This window comes from Barbus barbus (genome assembly GCF_936440315.1).
Source record: "Barbus barbus genome assembly, chromosome: 32".
Classification (NCBI taxonomy): Eukaryota; Metazoa; Chordata; class Actinopteri; order Cypriniformes; family Cyprinidae; genus Barbus; species Barbus barbus.
The window spans coordinates 4624697-4652595 of NC_136760.1; the positions used below are offsets into that span (position 1 = coordinate 4624697).

The 27899-nt window shown below is 36.0% G+C and overlaps 2 protein-coding genes across 4 annotated transcripts; one reads left to right on the forward strand and one right to left on the reverse strand.

Annotated features, from left to right (window-relative positions):
* Positions 1-3380: 3380 nt before the first annotated feature.
* Positions 3381-4688, reverse strand: LOC306852036 (D(5)-like dopamine receptor; the record flags this gene model as incomplete). The annotated part of the gene is made up of 1 exon (XM_079388629.1): positions 3381-4688. The coding sequence occupies one exon, from the start codon at positions 4686-4688 to the stop codon at positions 3381-3383; it is 1308 nt and encodes a 435-aa protein (XP_079244755.1).
* A 1737-nt stretch (positions 4689-6425) lies between these two features.
* tbc1d12b (TBC1 domain family, member 12b) lies at positions 6426-27471 on the forward strand. 3 transcript variants are annotated; one of them, XM_079388639.1, is made up of 15 exons: positions 6426-6665; positions 9127-9982; positions 11327-11438; positions 14969-15025; positions 17234-17355; positions 18946-19028; positions 20087-20204; positions 20406-20512; positions 20890-20970; positions 22077-22162; positions 22251-22322; positions 23143-23271; positions 24093-24202; positions 24423-24681; positions 26777-27471. In XM_079388639.1, exons 1-15 carry the CDS (start codon positions 6662-6664, stop codon positions 26843-26845), a joined length of 2265 nt encoding a protein of 754 aa, XP_079244765.1. In that variant the 5' UTR covers positions 6426-6661; the 3' UTR covers positions 26846-27471. The 3 variants fall into 3 exon arrangements, with proteins under 3 accessions (XP_079244765.1, XP_079244766.1, XP_079244767.1); XM_079388640.1 differs by having other exon boundaries at positions 22080-22162; XM_079388641.1 differs by lacking the exon at positions 14969-15025.
* The last annotated feature ends 428 nt before the right edge of the window (positions 27472-27899 follow it).

Below are 27899 nucleotides of genomic sequence, written 5' to 3' on the forward strand. Positions count from 1 at the left end.
TGTTAACTGATGGACTGGAGTGGTGTGGATTACTTGTGGATTATTGTGATGTTTTAATCAGCTGTTTGGACTCTCATTCTGACGGCACCCATTCACTGTAGAGGAGCCATTGGTGAGCAAGTGATGCAATGCTACATTTCTCCAAATCTGCTCTGATGAGCAAACAAGCTCATCTACTTCATGGAGGGTAAATTTTCAGCAAATTTTCATTTTTGGGTAAACTATTCCTTTCATTTGGAGTGATCACTCCCAGTATATTTTGGGGATTACGGTAATCTGAAGCGCACTCTCAGCAAATAGACAGTTCACTTATACTGTGTGAAGAAACATTTAGCATCGAATTACTTTTGTTCCAGGTCTTTATTTCTCCTTGTTATTGTTCCTAAACCCTTTCTCGTCACAAGCAGTCATTACCTTGAACAAAAAAATGGAACTGCAACATGAATAATTTGTCGAATTAATAGCTTTTCGTCTAAATTCAAGAGTTTACACAGGACACTGCCCTCAAAGTTTCCACGAATATTACTTGGTGTGTGTGTGTGTGTGTGAGTGAGTGAGTGCATGCGTGCACAGGTTTCATTGATTAGGACTCGAAATTTCCTTTATCTTCTTTTTTGCTCCCAAGTGGCACCTATTACAGCATACTTCATCTCTTAATAACTTTGGTAATTAAGTGAGCAATTATCTCTAACAAGCCGCTTCAGATTTGCATCTAAACACAACAAAGACCCACTCCTAGCTTTTTTCCTATTTTGTTTTATCAAGTCTTTTAATATGGCAGAAATATATTTTCTGATAAGAGTTTTATAATGGTATTTATAGCAGTTGTGTGCAGCACACAGCATTATGATGATACAGTATTGGATGTGATCTGCTACAAAAACATGAAAAACAATCATGTGAAAAATTACTTTTAATATCATCTTGTGGTGTTTTGTCTCAAAAATGCACAGACTGACATTTGTTGTTGACAAACAAGGTTAGCATGTAATGATACGGTTCTTGTGTATTTGGGGAAGAACATTTCTTATTATACTTCTAAAGCATATTCCAAATAAACTGTGACACTAGCTGTACAATAATCTCACATCATAACCAGCAGTGTCTTGAAATATAAAGCAACATGTTTATGTCGTCTTCAGTTGGGCTCCAAAATTCTGAGACCACATTAAAAATCTGGCATTCAAAATATAATATAAACCTTAAAAATAAACATATATATATATAAAATTAAGTACATTTATTAAATACAACATTCGATAAGATATACTGTATGATTCAATATACTGAAACATTGGTTATGCTCTATTTCTAGGTCACAAATCAATTAAGCCAATCAAATTTGTGACACTGATCATGTGACTTCGTACAGAAGGCGAGATGTTCTTGCTTCCATTGATGCATGAAATGTTTTTGGATCATTCTCAAACCATGAACCCGTTGAACATGATCATCAGGTTTTCACATTCATTCTTCCATTCAACTTTCATTCAAATTGTTATGATGATAATATTATTTCTTATTAAATTTCACATTTCTTTACAGGTTCTTTACACTTTTTGACACCAGCTTTCAATTTCTTCAGATTTTGAAAATTAGATTACTTTAACAAAATAAAACCTATGTTTCATACTAAATGAAATTTTGGCAGATTTAGGATTATTGATATTGATGAGTAAATACATTTAGGCCAAAATTTAAACCAACTGTATGAAATTTACCATAAAATATCAATTTTAATAATATTGAAATTGTTCTTGTTTTTTTTTTTCCCCCTCAAGCGTCTGTTCTTGGAGTATTTAAATGAAATACAGCGAAAAGGGCAGATTGCTTTTTAGATTAGATTAGATTAGATTCAACTTTATTGTCATTTATGCAGAGTACAAGTACAGAGCTAATGAAATGCAGTTAGCATCTAACCAGAAGTGCAAGAATATAGTGTTTTATATACATATAAGTGCAGAGTAAATGAAGATAAGATTTACAGAATGTACAGTGGAATTGCTATATACAGTATTGAGCAGAGTATATACAGAATATAAAATAGGAATGCAATGTAGGGATTGTATGTACATATGAACAGAGCAATGTAGATTATATAGATTACAGATTATATATACACATTATGAACAGCAGAAACGTGAGAACAGTGGTAATAAATAAATTTTAAATACATGTGTAGAGCTATCCACTTATGGCAGTGATGTTTACGACAGCGAATTCCACGCACTTGTGGGGAGCTCCAAAGTCGCATAAATACACTAAATTAAACTACATACAGTTGCTTTAGGATTTATGTCCTTGAAATGCATCTAATATTTACATTTACATCCATTTAGATTTTACAGTTTTTATGTAAACAAACTAATAATCGTAATGAGATTTTGATGATTAACTGAATCATCAGTATACATAAATACACTGTAAAAAAATGAATGGTAAAAACCTGTTAAATGGTTAACGGTAAGTTCCCCTGGTGAGAAACTGTATTGGACATTACGTGTAATTTTATGGTAAAATACCGTTTTTAGAAGTGGAAAAAGAATGTAATTTACAGTGAATTGACATTCCCTGAATTCCCTGCGTTGCAGTTCAAATGTGATGGGGTTTTTGTAGTTGTTGTTGTTGTTGAAATAACTATGTTTCTTCTTAGTTTTCTTCTTATCAGTTGTGTACATTAGGGTTGTGTGTTACATCTAATGTTGTTAAATGAAAGTTTATTGCATTATTTCAGTTTCATGTTTGTTACCATGATGGTATTTAGTGTTTGTGTGAATGACGTTGTGCACCTTCTAGGCTATATATATTTAAAAGCTGCTTGTGATGGGCTTTGGTTCATTATGTGACTTTCTCATCACAACCTGCTTTTGGTGGTTATCAGTGTTTTACAGAGGTACAAAATAGATTTCAGTACTTCAATAGGTTGGTGTATTAACATTTGATCAGTTAATGAAATTATGGTATTTAAGGTATTTAAAACCTTAAAAACCTAAAATGTTGCTACTGTATTTTTACGGTAAAATTCTGGCAACCGCAGCTGCCCGTTTTTTACCATAAATTTTACGGAATTTTTTTATAGTAGCTATATATAGGCTATATATACTATAAAAAAAATGAATGACTTAATAGGATGCTTCTGAATCAAATGCTATTGATTCAGAAGATATTTCAATACATTAAAATATTCATATGAATATGAATATTTGAATATGAATATGAATATTTAAATGTAATCCAAATGGCTGCAAATTTTATATGCCATTCAAATACATCAATTTTACATTTAGGCCTAAGTATTTTTGGAACGGTATACGAAAATCAAATGAGGTATGCATATTAATTCCGGTGCTATTAATAGGTTCGTATGGAATAAAATGAGGTCAGCACTCCACAATTTGACCTGGAATTCCACAGCAGTCGCTCAGTGTTGCTGAGGTGAAGGGCATCATGTCCAGGGAAATCTCCATCTCTCCCTCCTGCTGCTCTAGGGCGGGCAGCAGCGCGTTCCTCTGGATACGAGACGAATCGGATACGACCGAGACCTTGTAGAAAGGTAAGTCCACGTGTTCCTCGTGATTACCGGGGACCAGAACCAGGCACTGCGGGCTGGAAACGCCCTGCGCGTCCGTGTGGGGCAGAGTGGTGTCGTGATGATAGGACACCAGTTCGTTGGTGAAGTTCACTGTCTCCACCGCAGAAGACGTGCAGAGCCGGTTGCAGCCCAGAATAGTGCTGAAGGCTTTGCGGAAATCCGCGTTGAACGCGTAGATGACGGGGTTGAGCGATGAATTGGCCCATCCGAACCACACGAAGATGTTAAAAGTTGTGCTGCTCACGCACAGAGAGTCTCCAAGAGTGTCCAGGCCACAGAACGGCACGATGCAGTTGAGGACGAAAAAGGGCAGCCAGCAGAACACAAACACCCCCATGATGATGGAAAGCGTTTTTAACACCTTGGTCTCTTTCTTAAACGTGGTTTTCAGCGACTGTTCGCTCGCGCAGTCGTGCATGTGTCCAGCCGCCCTCTCCAAAGTGGAGATCCTGCGGATCTGCGTTTGCGCGATCCGGTAGATCCGCGTATATGTTCCTATCATAATTATAACAGGGATGTAAAAGCTTATTAGTGAAGATGCAATAGCATAAGTCCTGTTTAAAGTCGCCGTGCAGTCCTCCGAGCTGACAGTGAGGTTGAAGGGCGCGCTGTGGTCCTCAGCCCTGTGCCAGTTCAGTCTGACCGGAATGAAAGAGATCAGGACAGAAAGTGTCCACGCCATCCCGATCATTATAAACGCCATCCTTTGGGTCATTTTACGCTCGTAACGGAAGGGGCTTGAGATGGCCCAGTATCTGTCTAAACTGATGATGCACAGGTTGAGGATGGACGCCGTTGAGCACATGATATCAAAAGCTATCCAAATGTCACAAAAGCTCCCGAAGAGCCAGCAGCCGGCCACCTCAGAGACTGCTTTCCACGGCATGACCAGAACAGCCACGAAAAGATCGGAAACTGCGAGGGATATGACGAAGAAATTGGTGACTTTGGATCGGAGGTGTTTGAATTTGATGACGGCGGCGCACACGAGCGTGTTGCCCAGCAGCGTGGAGAGGATGAGTGCGCAGAGAGCGCAACCCGTCAGCGCGCGGACACCCACTCCGGAGCTGGCCCTTTCTGCACCATCGCTCTCCATGGGGCTTCCTCTGGACCCAGAGCAGATAGATCATATTCAAGTGGCTCCTCACGTCACCAGTTCCTCTGTTTTCCAGGGAAGCTCTTTTCCGAAAGGTCTCTTCTTACAAAGTGGCATCGTGCTCCTGCTGAATAAGAGGGAACGGGGCAGAGAGAGAGAGAGAGAGAGAGAGAGAGAGAGATCGGTTCACTAGGGTTCGACTTGAGTGTGAATGCGCTCACTGAAGCGGGATATAAAGCGTTGAGATATTCTTTGAAACGACAGGGCGCGACGAGGAGTAGTTTTCCTCTAAAACCATCGGGAATCACCGGTGAGAAGTCATTTACCGGTACAAGACTTCTCGCGTGATGAATTAGTTGAATTAATAATTTCTTTATGAACTGATTAAAATACTCTTAAGCTTTTGGGTTTATTTCGCATCAAACACAAGACAACTTTAAGCAAATAGCGTCTACATTACTTCTAATTCTATTTTTATACAATAAAAATAAAACGTACTTGAATTAAAAAACCTTGGTCAACCTATGCAAAACAAAAAAAACTAAGGATTGTTTTCCGTCAAAGCGTCAAAAAGCACCTGATGAACTTCACATTAAACTGCTTCTGTTTCACACAGACGTGCATGTTCGGCTAGAATCGCCCAGGACTCGTGCATCTTCGGAAAGTTACAAAAACAGTTTAGAAAACAATGAAACTACACTGATTCTGGAATTGCTCTTACACAACATCATATTGGTGTGACATTCTTGACTTTATTAAATGTTGTGTGAATCCTAATGTTGAGTTTACTTATAGCAATGTCATTTTTGGCTTTCATGGATGTGAAAAAAAGATGATGCTTATTTCATAAACCTTATTTTCTTGATAGCTAAATATCATATTCATAAATGTAAATTTTCTAAATGCACACCTCTTTTTGTAAGATTCACATTTGAATTTAAAATGTATTTTAAATCTATTGAATTATCTACGAACTTGAAAGCAATGAGCAGTGGCTTTGTTGAAGGACTTTGCGCTTCCTCTGAATAACCCTGGACTGTTGTTGTGATTTGACGATGACTATTGTCATTGTTTTTTTTTGTTTGTTTGTTTTTCATGCATTCAAAAAAAAAAAAAATATATATATATATATATATATATATATATAAATATATATTTATATGAGTTACAGAAAACAGAAAAGAAACAGAAATCAAACTAAAATCAGTCATTATATTTTTGCAGTTGTGTGAAATCACATTGGGATACAGTCAGTGAAGGTAGATTTTATAGATGTCTTCTTAAGCAAATTGTCACATTATGTATAGCTCATAATAGTTAATTTATGTATTTTAGCTTTTACAGTTTTGCTTTTTCATGAGTTCTTTTATGTGTACAATAATGCATGTTACAGAGTATTGCATTATCTTCCTGAAATGTTTATTTATTATTTTTGTTCTACTTTCAGCCTGCCGTTAACAGTTAAGTTGTGAAGCACAATTTAACAAATAATTGTGTATCTGTGCAATCATCCTGTGTATGTACAGTACAGTATTTCTCTGTGTGTTGAATATGTCCAGCAGGGCGCGCGTGGTCTCTCCTAGCACAGCGTCGAATGACGTCACTGGAATTTCAAGATGGCGTCGGATCAGGATACGGTCATGTACCGGTCTGAGGCAGGAAAGCTTTGATGTTTTAGCTGGTATGTCTATTAACTCACGGTTTTTGGGCACTATTAGTATTTATCCTGTTAATATGGTGGAGGACAGTGTGAATAGGCGTCATGGTGAAAGAAGAGCGGAGCACAACACTTGAACTTGTGTCAATCCACAAGAGGATTTTGAGTGAGATGGAAAAGACCGAGGATGAACCTGTACAGATATATTTCCTTTATATGAGAGCGAACTGAGATACAAGCATTCCTCACTGGATGGTTTAAAAGAGGAGTACAGTAGAGGTCATTTGTGCTGCTATCAGGAATTGGGCTGCGGCCGATGGGTATGTAGTACAGTCGTTTGCTCTTATATTAGTAGCTTTTTGACAGGATTGGCTGTGTCTCAAACCTTATTCAGCCGTCTACTTAGACAGCATTTATAGGTTGTTACATGCTTTCAGAACGTTCTGAATCAACATTTAATCAGGACTCGCCTGTTATGCCACATAATGCTGAATCGAGCGTTCTGAACTTGATTATGATGCTCATCTTATCGAATGTTCGATTCAAACGCTACAAATGTGCTTTTATTATTATTATTATTAAAGAAAAATATCAATTACGATTATAAACAGAGAGACAAAGCAAAAAAAAAGCAAGAATATTCACAGAAACAGACATAATGCCAGTGTAACAAAAACAACAACAGCATAATAAAATGGCATCTTATTAAATTATAAAGATGCAGTTTTCATTGCTTTTGGATTCATAGATCTTTGGATAATTCCAAATATTTGTCAAGGTCAATTCTGAATAAAGAAAATAAAGGTTTAGAGCCAGTAAACTTTTTTGTTTATTATATACATCCCATATTTTCTTTTGAATGGTCAAACAGCCCAAAGAAAACCTCTTTTTAAAACAAAAGGAGAAGTCACTTTGAATAAACACCAAAAAGTCTGACCAAAATCTCCCTGTGTAAGCACATTGCCAAAACAAATGAATAACGTCTTCCTCAGAACATTGACAACAACTGCAATTCACTTCCGTGCCAGACTTATATCTCTTAAGAAAGGCTTCAGTCGGATAATATTTTTGAATTAATTTAAACGTTATATCCTTTATTTTATTGGTAAGCAGATGCTTATTAGGCAAGGACCACTTTCTCCCATGGAACATTATTCTCTCTCTCTGGAAGAGAGCTCTGATTTTACCGTTGTTTTTCTGTTGGTCTGCAGAAAAGCATACACTTCCGATCATTTTCTCAGTTAAAGTGCATAGCCATGAAAATGTAGCACCTTGTATCAGAAAAGACACCAGAGGGAATGAAAACAATTACATATTCATCAGCAGATACAGGGATATTATATTTCTGTAAAGTAGTTATAAAGTCTGCCTTGTGAGTTACAAAGCTGACCAACTAAAAGAAGGTTGTTTTCGAACCAATTATCAGTAATTGGCTTAAGAATTTTCTTGAAAATCCCTCTTCACTTTGGAATATTATGCCTAATTAGATCTTTTCTAAAGCTGGTGGCCTGATTCTCTAATTTCCCTAAGCAGATGCTCTTGGCCTGGTCACTTTTCTCCGCACAGATATTATTTATGAAATACTAAGAATATTCTCTACAGGAATAAATGCTACAAACGTGATTATGAATCAAATGTTCTAAACGCGAGGTATAAAGACAAAAATACTAAATAGAATATTCTAAAAGTTATGATGTTCAGAAAAAAAAAGCCAGAATGAACATTTGAGTTCAACGATCCCCTAAACTACTGAATCAAATGCGTGGATGTAATAATGTTCTACCGTGCACTAAATTACTAAATAGAGCATTCTAAACGTGATTATAAATTGTTTTTAACAAAGCTGAATTAAAAAAAAAAAAAAAATGGTGTTATGATGTTAAATTAAATCTGAATTGGATGTACCAATTCAATATTGCAAATGGAATATATGCAACAAAATGTTGAATCAGATGTTTGAAACTTGATTCTGATGCTCTGCGAAGCTGCTGAATCCAAAGTTCGAATCAAATGTCACGAACAAGATTATGATTATGATGCTCAAAATGCTAAATATTCCAAGCGATCATAAAATTCAAACTGAGCGTTCGAGTACAAAAATGGCCAAAAGTACCGAATCGCATGTTCCTATTGAATACTGAATCAAACTTTCTGAAAGTAAGCATGTTGTTCAAAACGAGTGAATCAGATGTTCCAAATGGAATTATGATGTAAGAATGTACTGAACTGAACATTCAGAACTTAATTCTAAGCTGAATCGAATATTCAAAATTATGTCCCAACTCCCAAATGTTCAGGCTCCAAAATACTGAACTGAACACTGTAAATGTTATAATGTTCAAATCAAAATGAATTGGATGTTCCAATTTAACATTCCAAATGGAATTAATAATTACTGAATCAAGCATTCCAAACATTATTCTGATGCTCATCTAAGATGCTGAATCAAATGTTCAATTTGAATGTTACAAACGCAATTATGATGCCCAAATACTGAATAAATAATTCCAACGATGCTTAAAAATACTGAATCAGTGCTTGGATGAAATGTTCTGAACTAAAAATACTGGCTCAGATATCCCAAGACATCAATGATCTTTAATGTCTAAAATACTGAATCAAAAATGACAAACGATGACCCAAAACAATGAATGAAGTATTCTGTGAATTCTTATTTAATGAATAAAGTCTTCTTGATAGACTGCTTGGCAGGATTTGAAACATGCAAAATATTTCACTGCATATATTTTTAAATCACCTTTACAAATTGGTTTATTTTAGGTTATCCACTCAGCGGGGTCCAAAAGAGCAGTGTCATCTCTGAGCATTGTGGACATTCTTTAGATTCACCTGTGAAGCTGATGGTGGAGACATCTTCCTCTGGAGGCAGGGGTGCTGAGGAAGGCAGACCACCTCCACGCATCGTAGATGTTATAGACAGGCAAGAGAACATAATGCAAGGCATGTTCTCCCATACTGGAACAACGCAGGGAGAGAAAGGCCAATTGCAGAGCAACCAGGACCACGAGGCGCCAGAGTCATGTGATAAAGTACAGCATCAGACCAGTAACCAGCCATGTGGCACTAAGTTCCCAAATGGACAAGCAGGCCACGGTACGCATGTCACTGAGCAGGACGATCCTAAGTCATCTCATCCTGCAGGAAGCTACTTGAATTCAGAAGATAACTTTGTGATTGCAAACGGAGAACTGTTGGCAGGCTCCAGCGGTGATGCTTTGGATGCTGTTGTGTCTGCGCCTCCACCTCAAGATGCAGCTGAAGACAGAACTACCAGCTCGGAAGACTGTTCACACTCCCAAAATTCAGCGTTTAATGACACCAGAAGTTGTTCTGAAGGTGACCCTTCAACTCCGAAACACTCTCTCAGGACATTTTCCTCCAGCACTTTCCTCAACACTGACTCTGCTCCTCTCAGTCCAGATGATGACGAGACCTTTTCCACATCAGATAGACCTGATGACTTGAGCTTCACGGATGTGAGTCTGAAACCCAGGAACACTTATGAGCTCAGTCGGCGTCAGAGCGCCCCAGACAACATCCCTGGTGTGTTGAGTGTTGCTGTCGCAGATCTGACTCTCAGCCAGAGGAAACACGGCATCTCTGAGATCTTCAGCAGGTATTGTTATGCTATAGAGTTTTGCTTCATATGAAATACTGCTTTAGCTAAATATGAGAACCACAATTCGCAGTTACATATTATATTGAGCCTGTCAGAAAGTTAATTAGATGATGTAGGAATTAATGACAAATAAGAGTGTTCATGATAAAGAAATAGAAAGTTTAAAACATGCACACTCGTGTATTTGTTTTGTTCTATATGTATGTGTGTATATATATATGTGTGTGTGTGTGTGTGTATATATTATATATATATATATATATATATATATATATATATATATATATATATATATATATATACACACACGTGTTTGTGTGTGTGTGGTAAAAACTTTTTTCTACAAATATTTATTTTATTTTGCGACCTCAACTAATCTCAGCTTTTCGTATTCATTATCTCAAATATCCTAAAACGTTTTCAAATATTAATAAAGTAGTGGAAAATGTTTAAACAAAATGTAGTTTATTTATTTATTAAATGGTTTGAACTGTTCATTTAAAGGCATATTTTACGCAAAAATAAAAATTTCATGATATACTAATTCTCGTGTTATTCCAACTCTTTTATTTTCTTTTTCCATGAAATACAAAAGGAGTTTTTAATAAGCTGTTCTTCTTCAAAAATGAACGGTGATTTATATTTAAAAAGATATAAAAAGTGCCATAGAAGTACTAGACTTTTTTATCTCATAAATCAACATCCACTTTACTGCATCGAAAAAGATATTTTTCTAAACATTTTTATTTAGTTTTTCATGGAACAAAGAAAATAAAATGACATGGGCTAAGTAAATAGTGATTAAAATTACATTTCTAGCTGGTATGTCCCTTTAAAATATCAATGTTTTATGATAAAAAAGAATAAACATCTAAAAAGACACTTCAAGAAATTATTTTATATATTTTTTTCAACACATAACACTTGAAAAGTAAACAGGTTTTGACCAAGATTCTGTTTCCTTTCGGTTACTGAGCTGACTGGAAGCTTGAACTATGAATTTCCTCAAATTTTACGAAGCTCGTTACAGCTCAGTCGCAGATCAGATCTCACTCTCAACAGCTGTGTTTCTGGCAACGCCTGCAAAAGAGGAACATTTCTTCAAATTTCATGCTTCACGGTTTTCATAATTCTTAGTGAATCAGCTTGTGCTTTATCTCAGTTCACAGGCTGTGCTGGCGTTCTTCTCAAGTCAGTGACTTACACTATCAGGGTTATCTTCACGCTGTTAAGCCAAAATCAGCATGCAAAACTGGCTTGCGCACTTGCAGCTATTTTTGTGCATTGTCAGTGCAGTGTTTTCAGGTTTTGACAGATGCTCTGTGATGATGTCTTTGGCAGAAATCCGTTCTCCAGAAAGCAGAGGGAGGGCCAGAGTGTACCAGGATGGAAACTCTTTGGAAAGGTCCCGCTGAGAGAGAGTCCTCCCAAAGACTCCAAAACCATTCAGCAGGTCTGTTCACACCTGATTCAGATTGAGAGTCTTCATAGAACTGTTTTATCAATGTTTTAAAAAGCTGTTTATTGTTTTCTTTATTTGCGTGTGCTTTTTTTTAGTGAAGTGAAGTGTCATACTGCCAAGTATGGTGACCCATACTCGGAATTCGTGCTCTGCATTTAACCCATCCAACATGCATACACACAGCAGTGAACACACACACACCGTGAACACACACCCAGAGCAGTGGGTGTTTGATTTCATGTTACTGAGTGAACATGAAATCAAAACTCACCCTCTTAATAAATTTCCTCTAGTCTTATTCTGCACAATTCATCAGTGCACATTATTCTACAGAAAAAAACCCATCATCATGTATATGCTTTCACATCAATAAGTTTTGATGATCCAATCAAATCAATAAATCAAGACAGTCATACCTTGTGAAACAGAAGTAGGCCTACACCAAGGGTCTGCAATCTTCAACGTCAAAAGAGCCATTTTGGCCCTTTTCCCACCGAATAAAATTCACGTGGAGCCACAAAATATTTAATGCCCAAATAAGATAACACACATATAGCTAAAGTTTTATATTCAGTTATGTTACAGGACAGGGGAGTAGCAATCATTTCAGAAGTGAGAGGGACAGAAATGTCAAATGTAGTAATAATAATAGTAATCATAATATTTATGTATGTATAATTGACCAAAAAAATTATCTCTTACTTTTAATTGGCTAAGAAATAAAATACACTGCTACACAATAAACAATAATTTGTCTTCTATAATATTTTTTATAAATATTTTACTAATGGCAATTTTATGTTTATGATTGTACAATCAGTATATATAAACACTACAAACACTTTTTCCATTTTTATCACAGAATAAGGCAGAAAATTATATTTTATGGCTTCTGTACTGTAATTAATGCTGTCAATTACCACTGTATAATTCATATTTATTACCTGGAGAAGACTTGAAAAACACACATAAACCATATCGTCTTCACATTTCATGCGTTTTATGCTTGTTATTCAGCTTAGCTACAGCGATAGAGGGATGCCTATCAAAAGTTATTATTACTTCTCATATGAGTCCGTTTTGGACTTTCTGCGTGAGAGCGGCCTTCGAGGATGAACGAAACATATACAGCGCGTGAGAGTGTTCAGCGCTCCGTGAAGTTCACATCGTGTTGGATACGAATAAAACATATCCAAAACGACATGACTATCTTTTCTCTTTTAATTTAAATCTAGATTTATTCACATTGGCCCTTGAAAACCTCTACTTTAACAACACTTGACCGAGAAAAAGTGCAGGAGAAGAGTTTAGGTTGTATTAAAAGTCAGGGAGACACATCCCCCGTGTATTGTACACCCACACTACAGGGAGCCACCGCAGAGGGATGAAAGAGCCGCGGGTTGCCGACCCTGGCCTACACTTTAACAAATGATTACCTATTATGGAAATAGTTTTTGAACAATTAATTGCATGCTATTTGCAATTAAATGAAATATTAAATATAATTAGCTGATCTTTACAGTGCTTTTTGACCCACATAATAAAGACTAAACTTAATAAAAATTAAGTTTTGATATAGTTACGTTAAGAAATTTACTAAATATATTCATGGAACATTAATATCCTAATTATTTTTTGGCATAAAAGAAAAATGTATAATTTTGACCCATACAATGTATTTTTGGCTATTGCTACAAATATACCCCAGCGACTTAAAACTGCTTTTGTGCTCCAGGATCACATATATAATTTCATAATTCTATTTTCTTTGAAAAATTGTGACTAAAGTGCACTGCTGAATGTACTGACAAGCATTTGTGGTAAACTAAAATATACTTGAATGCCATGGAATTTTGCTTATTTAAATATATTTGTAATTACTGTATGATGATGTTTCAATTTAGTACATTTAAAATATATTATCTGTAAATGTAAGATTTAATAACACACTACAGTTCAAATTCTAGTATGTTAGTCAACACATCAAGACAAAATATTATCAAAACATAAGGATTTAAAAGTAGAACATTCAATTTGACATTATTACAAAGTGCACGTTTTAAAAGTGTGTTCAGAAACACGGTCATGAAAATGTACTGTCTGCAATTACATTTAAGTGGCCTTTTATTTAATTAATATTCTGCTATTTGCAAATTCTGCATTTTTTTTTAAATATACAAGATTTGAAATACACTAAGTGGACATTCAATAGAATTAAGCATGCTACTTTTGCACAAGAGCTGCCATATATTCATGTAAACAATATTTAAAAGGAAATAATGTATCACATTATGGAAGTTGGATGCTTATGAGAGAAGCATGATCCAAAAAGAGTGATTCAACAAATTTTACTTTAGTGGAAAATTGACCATCTGAAGTTTTATCTAGTATATTGTTAGAAGTTTAGCTTTTTTGTCTCCAGAAACTGCATTGGGTGAGATTGTGGAATATTCCTCACTGCTAATCGAACCTATTGAATATTGAATGGATGAATAATTCCATTGTCATTGAGAAATGTATTTTATATAATACATATATGTATTTTTTTAAGAAAAACAATAAAAAAATCAGTTTTAAGGATAAGAAATATACTACTACTAATAGTATGTTTTATTTATAAAGCGCCTTACCCAAGCTCAGCGTCGCTGTACAAAGGAAAAAATGATGTGAAGGCATAAGTTTCAAACAATCATTCATTAATAGGCAAACAGCAGTGGCGAACTACATAATAAAGAAAAAACACCAGACAGAGCTGAGCTGATAAAAACTGTAGTAGGTCTATAGACTAGTAAATCTTCTCAATTCACCCGCCTATGAACGGTTTGGGTAAAAAAAAAATATTTTTGGATTCTGGAAGAAACGGTTTTAAACAGTTCTGCTTTTGGTGCTGTCTAACCAGAAACAATTCAGTTCATCTCACCAGACATCTTTATACAAGTTTCACTTCTGTCGTTTAGGCAAACTCCACTACAGTAAGTCTAAGAGACTGTGTGCTGAGGCCTGGTCTAGCAGTTATAGAGTAGGATCCGGGCTGCAGTGTGTGGAGTACTGCTGGCTTCATTTCCAATCAGGATATTAGAGTGTCTGTGTTTTTAGGACAGAGGAGGGCCGAGAAGTTTGTTTAGAGGCCAGCACGTGTTTTAGGGCGTACAAACGCACATGTCCAGTGTGTGTATGTTGTGTTTTTATTTAATGCACGGCCTCACGGTATCTCTGCCCGGCTTAACTTCTGTCACACACACACACACGGCTCTCTACACGTTCTCTTAGATTACTAACAGCCAAACTGCTCATTTCCTTCTGTTTATTGATTCAAACTACACACAAATAAGAAGAAAAACCGGATCCAGTCGGAATAAAGGCCATTCAGTAAACAGCAGATCTTGCTGTCGCGACTTATCGCTCCACTAAATCATGTCAGCATAAACTCCTCTGAAGCAGTCCAGTCAGCACAGTTTTGAAGGCCAGGCCATTATTTCTGCTACATGTACTGTATTTCTCTCATTTTGCTCTCTCTTCAGGAAGGTAACACAGGCAATCTCACATCTGTATCTACACCCAATCTCTTAAGTTCAGGGGTATGATGTTTGGTTTCTAAACAAGCTCTCCTTCATGTCTTTTCTGTGCATGGGAGCCGTACTCCTTCACTTCCCATCAGTCATTTCAGCCACTTTCACATGACATGCTTGCTTGACTAGTGCTGTAACATTTGCTGCGTTAAAAGGATAGTTCACCCATAAATAAAGTCATTTACTCATCCGTATGTCATATTAAACCTGTATGACTTGTCTTCCTGTCGAATGCAAAATAAGATATTTTGAAGACTGTTCATGCTGCTCTTTTCCATAGTTGGAAGGTTGGTTAGTCCCAGTCCGTATGAACTGTATGCTCTGTTCTGCATCTTTTGAAGTTGTCTGATAGTTTTGTGTAAGGAACAGACTGAAATTTAAGTAGTTATTTACTGAAAATCTTTCATGTAGCTCTGAAATTTCATTTGCGCTTTTGCAAATTTGAAGTTTTGTGATTCGTCTCTAGTTTTATCTGGTCATATCTTGACACGACATATCTTGCTCGTAATGGCGATCAGGTTACTTTTTTGTGAAATGAGACGCATTTAAAAGAAATATTGATTTTTTTTATTTATTTTTTTATGTGAGAATATCAGTACAGCATAATGAGGAAAATAATGCAGTACTTTAAAAAATGGGTTATTGTATGGAAAATAGCTGTGTGAATATCCCTTAAAAATATTTTTTTTTTATTTTGGGTGAAAGTTATTGCAACAGCTAATGTGAACTAACAATGAACAATATATTTACTGCATTTATTAATATAAATGAATAATTTCTACATTTACCAATGTATTTTTAACATTTTAAGTTCTGTTAAATAATGTATTACGGACAAACGTGAATTAACAATTAACAATATTTGGAATATAAAGTTATGACATTCACTGAATATATTGTTTATAAATGTAAATACATTAATAACCATTATAGAAATGCTGTTTATTGTTAGTTCATTATGCTTAATGCACTAACACATATTATTGAACCATAAATGTAAAGTGTGGTCCCTTTAACCTACTGTAAGACATTGTAGTTTCTGCTGGGTTTTTTTTGCTTTTTTTTGTTTTGTTTGTTTTTTTGTAGAAAATGTTATGATCATCAGTAAGAGTTTGCTAGATAAATTAGGTAACTGTTCTTTTTTTAAAGGAAAGCGTGAAAAAATAAAGTAAAATAGTAAAAAATAAATAAAAATAGTAAAGAAAAATGTACCTTTTAATGAGAATTTTTTATTTTCATAAAATATATTTTGTAAATTTTCCTTTTCTAAAAAAGAAATAGTAAGGAAATTTAACATTTAATGAAAATATAATTATTTTGGGTAGGGAACCAATGTATCTTTCTATAAAGAAACAAATCTGTAATTAAAACATTTAATATTATATTATGTTATTATTATTATATAAAATGTAAATCAATTATTATTATATAAAATAAATTGTGTATATTTAAATATATAATATTAAATATATTAATATTAATTTATATATAATATTAAATATATTAATATTATTTAATCATATATGTTGCTAAAAATAAACATAAAAATATATAATTGCTTTTTTAATGGGAACAAATCAACCAATCGAGTGGACCAACAGAAAAAAAAATGACTGTTGATCCCTAAGTCTGGATCTGTAAATGTGCAGCTCTTTAGTATGAGCCCTAAATGTTCTTCTTCTGATATCAAGTAGCTAAACTGTGCATTATAAACACCAGTTGATCCTCTGTTCTCTCTTCTCTGACTAGTTCCTTTCTTCACCCACATTTCTTTGAAAAAGGTCCCCATTCACATATTGTTCATTGACATCTGTATAAGCTTCTCAGACAGATGAGAAAGAGTCTTTGTGCTGCTGTTCAGTCAGTAATGATAACTGGTTTTGAGCTTGTGCTGTAGATGGTACAGGAAGAGGAACCGCACCAGCCAGGCTGACCGTTCTCAGGAAAACACCTCTGCGGCTAGATGTGGTTTTTACACAATTCCTTAAAGCAGCACAAGGGTTTGAAACTTTCAGGTGTCTTCACACTTCCTCATATGAGCAAACACCCAACTTTCACATGGCCAGGCTTTCTCTCTTTGGCTGTAAACATCACACGCAGTGACCCATGCACTTCATCTTCACACGCCTGCCACCTGCCTTCATATTCTCATGTTCAACTCTCACAAATCTGTGATTCTGTCCGCACGCTGAACCTGACCTGTTGCTCTTCTCACAGGAGTACGAGGCCAAGGTGTCTAAACCGGAACAGAGTCCCTCCCTGCCCGCTCAGGGCCGACGGAAGAACCTGGAATTCGAGCCGTTGTCCACCACAGCGCTCATATTAGAGGACCGTCCTGCGTGAGTATCACATAAAACTGTTCACTGACCAGGTACAGCACAAAATAAAAGCTGTTTCTTCCAAGTTAACTAGCTTCAGTTTGGACTAATCTGTTGACAATAAAAACATTTTTTTTTGCGATACCTGTATTTACATTTTATTATTACTGTAAATGACAGATTTCGGCCCAAAAAAAAAAAAAAAACGGGAGTGGGAGGGAATGGGAGTCATTCTTCTGGGAGTGGAACAGGACGGGATTTTCCCCCAGTTTTTTCATGGGATTGGGACGGGACGAGATTTTTTTTTGTGGGAGTGGGACGGGAGAGGTTTGAAAATCCTCTAGCCTGGAGTACTTGTAACACTGATTTACTTGATTCCATTATCTAAACCCAAACAAGAAAACAAGACAGAGCAAAATGTACCTATGCATTGAACCCCAATCGCAATGAAAAGGAATATGTTCATTTTCTGGTTGTCATGCTTTCATTAAGTTACAGTTATCATCTGCTCAGGCAGAACGTTAATGTCATCTTGTGCTTCAGCAAGGCATCTCTGGCTAAAAGTTAGTGAGTCCATGCTAACGTACAAACCTAAATAGCGAATTATTCTCACATCTTGTACAGTGTAGTTCAAAAACACATAAACGAAGGACTACATTTCAGTGCCGCTCCATATTAAACTGGTTAAATGTAAATTTATTTAATCGTACCCTGCGATACATGAGGCTTCTCCCGCTTGCATTGTTATCTGTAAACCCTCGCTTCCAAATTAATCTTGTTACCCACCATATTTATTTTAAAATCTTTTATATATCCCTCCATGGCGTGTTTAAGTCCCACTTTAATAATGGATCTTTCAGTGTCTAAAATTGATCAAAATCATCTTGGGACAAGGTTTTCACAGGGGACAGTTGTTATTGTAAGACAGTTAGCAACTAGTTAGTTTGTCTGAGTAGCTAAGGGGGACAGGGCTTACCAATAGGTCAATTGAAAGTCGTGGAGTAATACTTCCATCTACAGTAACACACTTTATATAGTGCGTAATATATTTAGTCCCCTAGTGGGCAAAGAACGAAAACTTATTTGATGTTGTACTGTATAATGAAAAGAAAAAACCTTGGGAAAAACGAAACAACAGTTCTCTTACAATCTAGTCTAAATATAATGTCAATACTTAAGAAGATATGTTTCTACACTGATTCAGCTGTAAGATTGAGTTGTGGGAGTCTTTGAGGTCCTTCCAGGAGAGTACAGGTACCGTAGATGTCTTGTCACCCTCCGAACTTGTGGCGCAAGTTGCTCATTGACCTGCGATACATATATCCTAGCAAACCTTGAGAGGCTCATCTTTCCCAAACAAAGGCCTATAAATAAGACTGGGTTGTATTTCGCCACGCAAGTCTCTTCAGTTCCCAAGTCCTTATGAAGAATAAATGAGCAGTGAAATGTGAGCGTGCCATCCAAACCATGAGATAAACCAGTGATGAGGCCTTTTCCAGAAACTTCTCAATGAATTTGTCATGTCAGCGCTAACAGGTTTCTAGGCTGTGTATTTGAGACATTTATTTGACCGTTGTTGTAACAACTGAAATCATTGGCTTCCTTCCTCAGGAACCTCCCTGCTAAGTCGGAGGAGGAAGCGCAGCGCCACCGTCAGGAGTATGATGAAATGGTGGCAGAGGCCAAGAAGAGAGGTACATTTATTAAACAAAGATCATTGGAAAGCAGTTTGCAAGAAAATTCTAATTCAGTCTTTCCACTTAAGAATTTCATACGAGGAAGGTCTGCGAGCCAAATGTTTTTTCCTCAGTGTGCAAAATATAATAACAAAAAAAATTCTGAATTTCGAGTATGAATAGCTGAATTTAAGTAATTAAACAGATTTATGCACCAAAACAAGATATTATATGAGACAAGAGAGTGAATAGCCTTGTTGAACTGCATTATATTTCTGTTACTTGCCATTTCTTTGTAATTATTTGACAAATGTATTATTAAATTAATTTCTTAGTGAAAATTATTCTATGCCTATATCTATTTATTTTCAGTGTTCCACGTTTTTATTGTGTTAATTTGGCTTAAATATGGCTAAATCTCATTAAACATGTCAAGAACACACCTGGGTCATATTTCGTCCCAAAATCAGATGGTTTTATGGGAATGAGGAACATCAAGAGTAATTTATCATAGAAAAGTTTTTTATTTTTTTTAAATATTGTGAAGTTTGTCTCATTATTATAATGCAATAAATAAATAAATTTTTTAAAAAGAGAAAAAATTACTGTAATATGAAGAAAATATATTACTATTCAGATAAGCTCATTTGAATTATTAAACATTTTATATATTATGATGGTGGCTCTAGGATTCAAATAAAAAAAATTTACCTATACTGTTTTACAGAAATTAGAGTTGAAAATCACCACTAAATATAATAGGAATTAAAACCTCAAAAAAAAGATTAAAAAAAATAAGAAGAAAAGAAACCATGTTAACAACAATTTTAGCAAAATAATTATCATAAAAAAATAATACAAAATAGCCTTTATTTTTCATTTTATTTGATTTTGGTGAATGTGACCCAGACGTGTTTTCAAGAGACCATACAAAACACACTTATAATAGTAGTTTATCTTTCCCTTGCCAAGACCAAGGTGGTCATTAAATGTGCAGTTTCATTTAGTCAGGAATGCTTTTAGCACACTCTGCCTTGCTAAACTTTAATGTGAGGTAATATGACTGTTGTTCACAGAGCTGAAGGAGGCGCAGAAGAAGAAAAAGCAGATGAAGGAAAGATTTAAACAGGAGGAAAGCATCGCTAATGCCATGGTGGTTTGGAACAATGAAATCCTTCCCAACTGGGAGAGCATGTGAGACAGCCGCACTTCATTATCACAACCTGCAGTGATAATTATGATGAACACATTATCTCTCTTGCTAAAACTAGAGCTTCCTATGTAGGCAGCATAGTGCTTGTTACCAATAGGAAGTTCCAATAAATATTAATACCTATGCATATAGACATTTTATTACACTCTGTTCACTGCTCTCCGCTGTGTGTGTTTCTTCAGGCGTGGCACGCGGCGTGTGAGGGATCTGTGGTGGCAAGGTCTTCCGCCCAACGTGAGGGGGAAAGTCTGGAGTCTGGCCATTGGGAATGAGCTGAACATAACCTCAGGTTTTTTTCTATTTTACTCTCTCTTTCATGTGTCAGTGAAGAGCCACCTTTGAAGATGCTGTTAAGCCCAGCATTAACTAAACCTTTTGGGCAAACATTCTGTCTGAAGTGTGCCATAATGCAGTATTCACATGAATGAATGCAAGACTGCACTGTGCAGGTCCGCCTGAAGAGATTGTTAGTAATGAAATTTGGAGTTTATTTCTGACTCTCCCAAAAAGAAAACGATTTTTGCTTTTAGGATCTTCAGAAGTGAAGGTCTAAGCTAAATCGAACATACAGACCAGATATTTCATCTGCCTTTTTAAGGTTTTATGATTAAAGCTGTGATATGCTGTCTGAGGATTGTAACCCTTTTTCCTTTCTGTTCCTCTCAGATTTGTACGATATCTTTCTCTCGCGGGCCAAGGAGCGCTGGAAGAGCTTCAGAGAGACAGGCAGTGAGATGGAGTCAGATGGTACGTCTGTCATCCCTCGCACAGCCCACTGGAGCAGTTAGACATGCCAATCACTCAAACTAATTCCCAATTCGATCTGAATGATTCATTAACCAATAGACCTGAATTTAAATGGGTTTTAACAGTCCACTATGCTTACCCAAAATCTCAGTTGGTTCAGCAAATCAGTTAAGCCAATTCACAATTCAGTCTGTATGTTTTAGTCTGAGTTTGAATGGGTTTTAACAATCCACTATGTTTATCCAGTAATTGTAAACTGACAGAATCTGAATTGGTTCAGCTAGTCAGTTGAGCCAATTTACAATTTGGTCTGAATGATTCATTAGCGAATCATTCTGAATTCAAATGGGTTTTAACAATCCACTATGCTCATTAGGTGGAAATCCCAGGGGGGTCTGGGGATTTCAATGAGCTAGACAATGACATCTCTGAATTCGATAATGAAATGCCTTTAACTGAAAATTGAGAGTTTAATCTTATCGTTATACATTACTGACACTCTATCCTCCAATTTGATACTGTTAAGTGCTTTGACACAATCTGTATTGTTAAAAGCGCTATATAAATAAAGGTGGCTTGACTTGACTGGTGTGTGTGTGTGTGTGCGAGCATCTGACTTTCAGTCCTCCCCGGTCGCCTTCCTCTTCATTTTATTGAAATGGTTGTTATTTCCTTCCTGTGCTGCAAGCCCAGTCTTGCTAATCACATGCTAATTCTTGTTTTTGTTTTCTACTACGCCTTCCAGCCGTGTACTCTATAAAATGCTGTTTTACTAGCCTCAGCACTTCGTTCTTTGATGTACCTCAATGAATCTGTTAATAAAGCTGGTTTTTCATAAAGTTTGAACACACACACATCCTCCCTTTCACATCTGGCCCTCATCACAGCACTCAGACTGTTTTGGCCGATGTTAGCCTCCAGCAGTACACTTGAGCAGATCCTCGGAGACTAACAAACACCAGATGCGCCTGATTCTCTGCTATAGAGTGTCACAGGACGATTGTGATGTAGATGTTGGAGCAATAGATATGGAACAGAATCTGCAAATACTTCAGATATGACATGATATTTTCGAGTAATACTGAGTAATGTTGTGGTTGTTACAGCAGACAGTGCCGACCGTGAGTCCAGTCTGGATCTGATCAAACTGGACATCTCACGCACATTTCCACCACTCTTCATCTTCCAGAAGGTACTGTCCGCACTGTTCCTGTCACTGTTATGGTATCAGTATAACTGTAAATATTATTAGTGACTACTGTTGCTCTCTCTTGTGTTAGGGTGGGCCGTACCATGATCTCTTGCACAGCATTCTGGGTGCTTACACCTGTTACAGACCTGACGTGGGATATGTGAGTGATCATTTACAAGGGTCAAATAACTAACTATGAACCAGAGAACAATGAGCGAATATTTACAAAGATCTTATGCGTTCCTCTATTGTTTCTCCTTTGCATATAAACACATTTCCTTTGATCAGTGTCGTGTTAGCACAATGTCAAAAATGCTTGAACTATCATAAAACTGGATCGGATAGCTGTATTTAATCAGGTGTTCCATATCTTTTAAGTTTGGGGTTGGTGAGATTTTTTTTGTTATTTTTGAAAGAAGTTTCTTACTAATTAATTTAATACAGTAAAAACTAAAAATGTGAAATATTATTACAACCTAAAATAATAATATATTCTAAAGTGTAATTTATTCCTGTGATCCAAAGCTGAATTTTAGGATCATTACTCCAGTCTTCAGTGTCACATGATCCTTCAGAAAGCATTCTAATATGCTGCTTTGCTGCTCAGGAAACATTTTAGTGTTGCATCATATATTTGTGGAAACAATCATACTGTATTTTTTGTTTTGTTTTTAGGATTCTTTGATTTAATAGACAGTTCAAATGAACAATTCATTTGAAACAGAAATCCTTAGTAACATTATAAATATATTTACTGTCACTTTTCATCAATTTAATGCATCCTTGCTAAATAAAAGCATTAAATTCATACTGCCTCCGAACGTTTGATCGGTAGTGTAAAAAAGCAAAACTGCAAATGTGAGTTACATAAATCACTGATGTTTCAATAAAATTGTGTATATTATTCAAAGGGCCTGTCCTCATTGTAGCCGTTAGACGATGATGAGAGCGGCTCTGAAATGTCTTTATTTTGGCTGCAGGTTCAGGGAATGTCCTTCATAGCTGCGGTGTTGATTCTCAACCTGGAGGAGGCCGACGCTTTCATCGCCTTCGCCAACCTCCTCAACAAACCCTGTCAGATGGCTTTCTTCAGAGTGGACCACGAGCTGGTATTGTCCCTCCACACACAACGTTTTATAGACACTCAGATTATTTCCATCATTTTAAAGGAATGTTTCAGGTTCAAAACAGGTCAAGATCTGACAACAGCATCTTTTTTGCTTTACAGTTAGTTTTTGCTTTACAGATTTTAAACTGAGGGACAAGACATAATGAAATCATCATATTTGACGAATGAAACCCAATGCTCATTTATTACTAAAATGCTGCTTACTGCTTTTATAACCATTTTTTTTCTGATTCCAAAACAATTGCCTGTTTTGCTCTAGCATGTCATACTTTCTCACAAAATATGATGCATTTTAAAGCATTTCCCAGAAAACTGCCACAAAGACACAATTCCTATTTTTCTCTGAGCCGGGTTACAACTGTTTGTTCAATTCTCTGATGATTTTTTAGATGTATGAATGATTCTGAAGACATTTTATGCATAATTTCCCAATTTTTCACTTTGCAGAATGTAAATTAAGTGACACTTTTTAAATACTTTCATTAAAATGCCATTTTGACTTCAAAGTCCATTGAAGCTCACACACACATCTAAAATTCTTATTTTGTGAAAAAAACCTGTACATGATGGAAAGGTTTTATTGATGTTTTGAATATTGATATTTTTGAAGTCATCATCAAATTAAGTAATATTAGACCTTTATTTCAAAACAGCAGAATTGTTTTTTAAATGTTGGACTTTGTAATTATTTCACTTCATATTGATTATAGTTTATTTCTGGGTGAATTGAGTGGAATTTGACACATACAGCTTCTGCATGAATTAGTAAGGTGTTTTCATTTTGTGTCTGTTTCTTGTTAGATGCTGAAGTACTTTGCTGCATTTGAGGTGTTTTTTGAGGAAAACCTTCCGAGACTTTTTAATCACTTCAAGAGTTACAACCTCACGCCTGACCTATATCTCATAGACTGGTGAGCACCTTCTGTTGGAGAAAAACACTTCTTAGATATCTTAAAGATGATTAAAAACTAATTGTGATGTGTAAATCTGAGTAAGCGCTTGACATTTATGTCTAGATCCTGAAGCTACGTTCCATTCAAAGCCAGATTTCTAACCATGAAGACTAAACAAAACCTGGATGCATTACTGTCTTTTTCATTTACTTTTTTATTCCCAAATCTGTGTTTACAGGATCTTCACCCTCTACACTAAGTCCCTGCCGTTGGATGTGGCGTGTCGGGTGTGGGACGTGTTCTGCAGAGACGGGGAGGAGTTCCTGTTCCGCACGGGGCTTGGGATTCTGCGGCTCTACGAGGAAGTGCTCCTGCAGATGGACTTCATCCACATCGCTCAGTTCCTGACCAGACTCCCGGAGGACACGCCTTCCGAACGCCTTTTCAGCTGCATCGCCAACACTCAGATGATCAGCAGCAATAGGAAGTGGACACAGGTCAGTTCCTGTGTGCGCTGTTACAGTGATCAACCTGTGGAGTTTGTTTGTGAGTGAAATGCAGGCTGGAAATTAAATGCAAATATACTTCCTGATATATTTTGTTCTCTTCGAAGATTCTTTTGCATAACTTCTATTATTAGATACCTAGTAAAATGAATTTGTTTGGAGGAAAGGGCAGAATTTTCATATTTTCAGTAAACTAACCCTTTATTTTGAGCATAGTTTGGCATTCACCCATCTTAAAAAGCTGTCACATATTTGTGAAAAACAAATCCATCATTTATGTGTTTTACAACCCGAATTCCGGAAATGTTGGGACGTTTTTTAAATTTGAATAAAATAAAAACTAAAAGAATTTAAAATCACATGAGCCAATATTTGATTCACAGTAGAACATAGATAACATAACAAATTTTTAAACTGAGAGATTTTACAATTTTATGCTCATTTCAAATTTGATGGCTGCTACAGGTCTCAAAATAGCTGGGACGGGCATGTTTACCATGGCGTAGCATCTCCTCCTCTTTTCAAAACAGTTTGAAGACGTCTGGGCATCGAGGTTATGAGTTTCTGGAATTGTGGTATTGGAATTTGGTCCCATTGTTGCCTGAAATAGGTTTTCAGCTGATGAAGAGTTTGTGGTCGTCTTTGACGTATTTTCTGTTTAATGATGTGCCAAATGTTCACTATAGGTGAAAGATCTGGACTGCAGGCAGGCCAATTCAGCACCAGGACTCTTATACTAAAAAGCCATGCTGTTATAATAGCTGCAGTATGTGATTTTGCATTGTCCTGCTGAAATACACGTCGTCTGGAGGGGAGCATATGTTGTTCTAAAACCTTTATATACCTTTCAGCATTCATAGTGCCTTCCAAAACATGCAAGCTGCCCATACTGTTTGCGCTTATGCACCCTCATACCATCAGAGATGCTGGCTTTTGAACTGAACGCTGATGACAAGCTGGAAGGTCTCCCTCCCCTTTAGCCCGGAAGACACGGAATCCGTGATTTCCAACAAGAATGTCAAATTTGGACTCGTCTGACCATAGAACACTTTTCAACTTTGAAACAGTCCATTTTAAATGAGCCTTGGTCCACAGGACACGATGGTGCTTCTGGACCATGTTCACATATGGCTTCCTTTTTGCATGATAGAGCTTTAGTTGGCATCTGCAGATGGCACGGCGGATTGTGTTTACCGACAGTGGTTTCTGGAAGTATTCCTGGGCCCATTTAGTAATGTCAATGACAAAATCATGCCGATGAGTGATGCAGTGGGCCCGAAGACCACAGGCATCCAACAAAGGTCTTCACCATTGTCCCTTACGCACAGATTTCTCCAGTTTCTCTGAACCTTTTGATGGTGTTATGTACTGTAGATGATGAGATTTGCAAAGCCTTTGCAATTTGAAGTTGAGGAACGTTGTTTTTAAAGTATTCCACAATCTTTTTACGCACTCTTTCACAGATTGGAAAGCCTCTGCCCATCTTTACTTCTGAGAGACTCTGCCTCTCTAAGACATCCCTTTTATAGCTAATCATGTTACACAATGATGTCAATTAACTTAGTTAGTTGCTAGATGTTCTCCCAGCTGAATCTTTTCAAAATTTCTTGCTTTTTCAGTGCTGCTTTGCCCCTGTGCCAACTATTTTGAGACGGGCATCAATTTTGAAATGAGCTCTTTTAGTGGATAAAGGTGTAAATTTTCTCAGTTTAAACATTTGTTATGTTCTCTGTTCTACTTTGAATAAAATATTGGCTCATGTGATTTGAAAGTCTTTTAGTTTTCATTTTATTCAAATTTTAAAAATGTCCCAACATTTCCGGAATTCGGGTTGTAACTTAAAACCATTGCTTCTTGCCAAAATACCAGTCTATAATGCACAGAAACGCTTCCTCCTTTGAAAAAGTCCATCCCCTGTTTTCACTTCACAAGATTGGAATTGTGTGGATTACTTGGATTATTGTGATGTTTTTATCAAATGTTTGGACTCTCATTCTGACGGCACCCATTCACTGCAGAGGATCCATTGAGGAATTATTCCTTTAACATTTCTGTTAATTACTTCTCATCTCTTTCTCTTCATCAGGTGTTTAATGCCCTCATAAAGGAGAAAGAAATGGAAAAAAGCAGCAGTCCTACAGTGAAAAACTCTTGAACTCTCACCATTTTTATATTTCCAGTTGGCTTTTTAACTCTCGATTAGAAGAGAGGATTGTATAAAACGGGCTCAATGAAATGAAGAAAAAGCTAAAATTGATTCCTTTGTAACCATGCCAGTATTACTGAAGTTACACATTTGTATGAGTTAAAAATATAAGCTTTTTATGAGAAAATATTCCACCAGCTTAGTCATGTACTGTACCAGATACCAGCATCAGGCTTTTTCTTAATATTCCTCCTTATGGAGAGAACTGGTGCATTTGAAGTGTGCTGACATGCGTTCCATTCACTCTTTTTGTATGCTGAAGCATATTCATTCAGAGCCTGTTTAATGCACTTGAGATTTTAATAATAGAATAGCGAGTTTCTGAGATTTTAAAAAATGTGAATTTTTTTTTTTTTTGCGGTTTTGTTTTGTAGAACAAGACCTTAATGAAGTGCAATAGAATATGTAAGATGCAGTTAATAATGCAGGAATAATGTGTATAGTGTGTTGAAATATTTGAAAGCATTGTACTGCTTCTTGCCGAAGAATTATTGCATTTTTCGTAGTCCTCTTGTGCTACTTTAATTTCTTCTTTTAAAACACTAATATGTAGCCTAGGGCTGCAAAATGATTAATCGCAATTAATCGCATTCAAGTTCGTGTTTACATACTATATGTGTGTTTACTGTGTATATTTATTATGCATATATGAATACACATATGTGTGTGTATATATATTATATATTTATCCTTTTATATATATATATATATATATATATATATATATATATATATATATATATATATATATATATATATATATATAAATAACATATTTGTCCTTAATATATACATGTATGTGTTTATTTATATATACATAATAAATATACACAGTACACACATATATAGTGTGTAAACATGAACTTGAATGTGATTAATTGCGATTATTCATTTTGCATGTAGCTTAATTTTGAATCTAAATGTTATTAATGTTAGTAAGACAGTATGTGAAGAATGCATTCAGAGATTTGTGTACTTAAGGTACATCTTCTAAAATGAACTG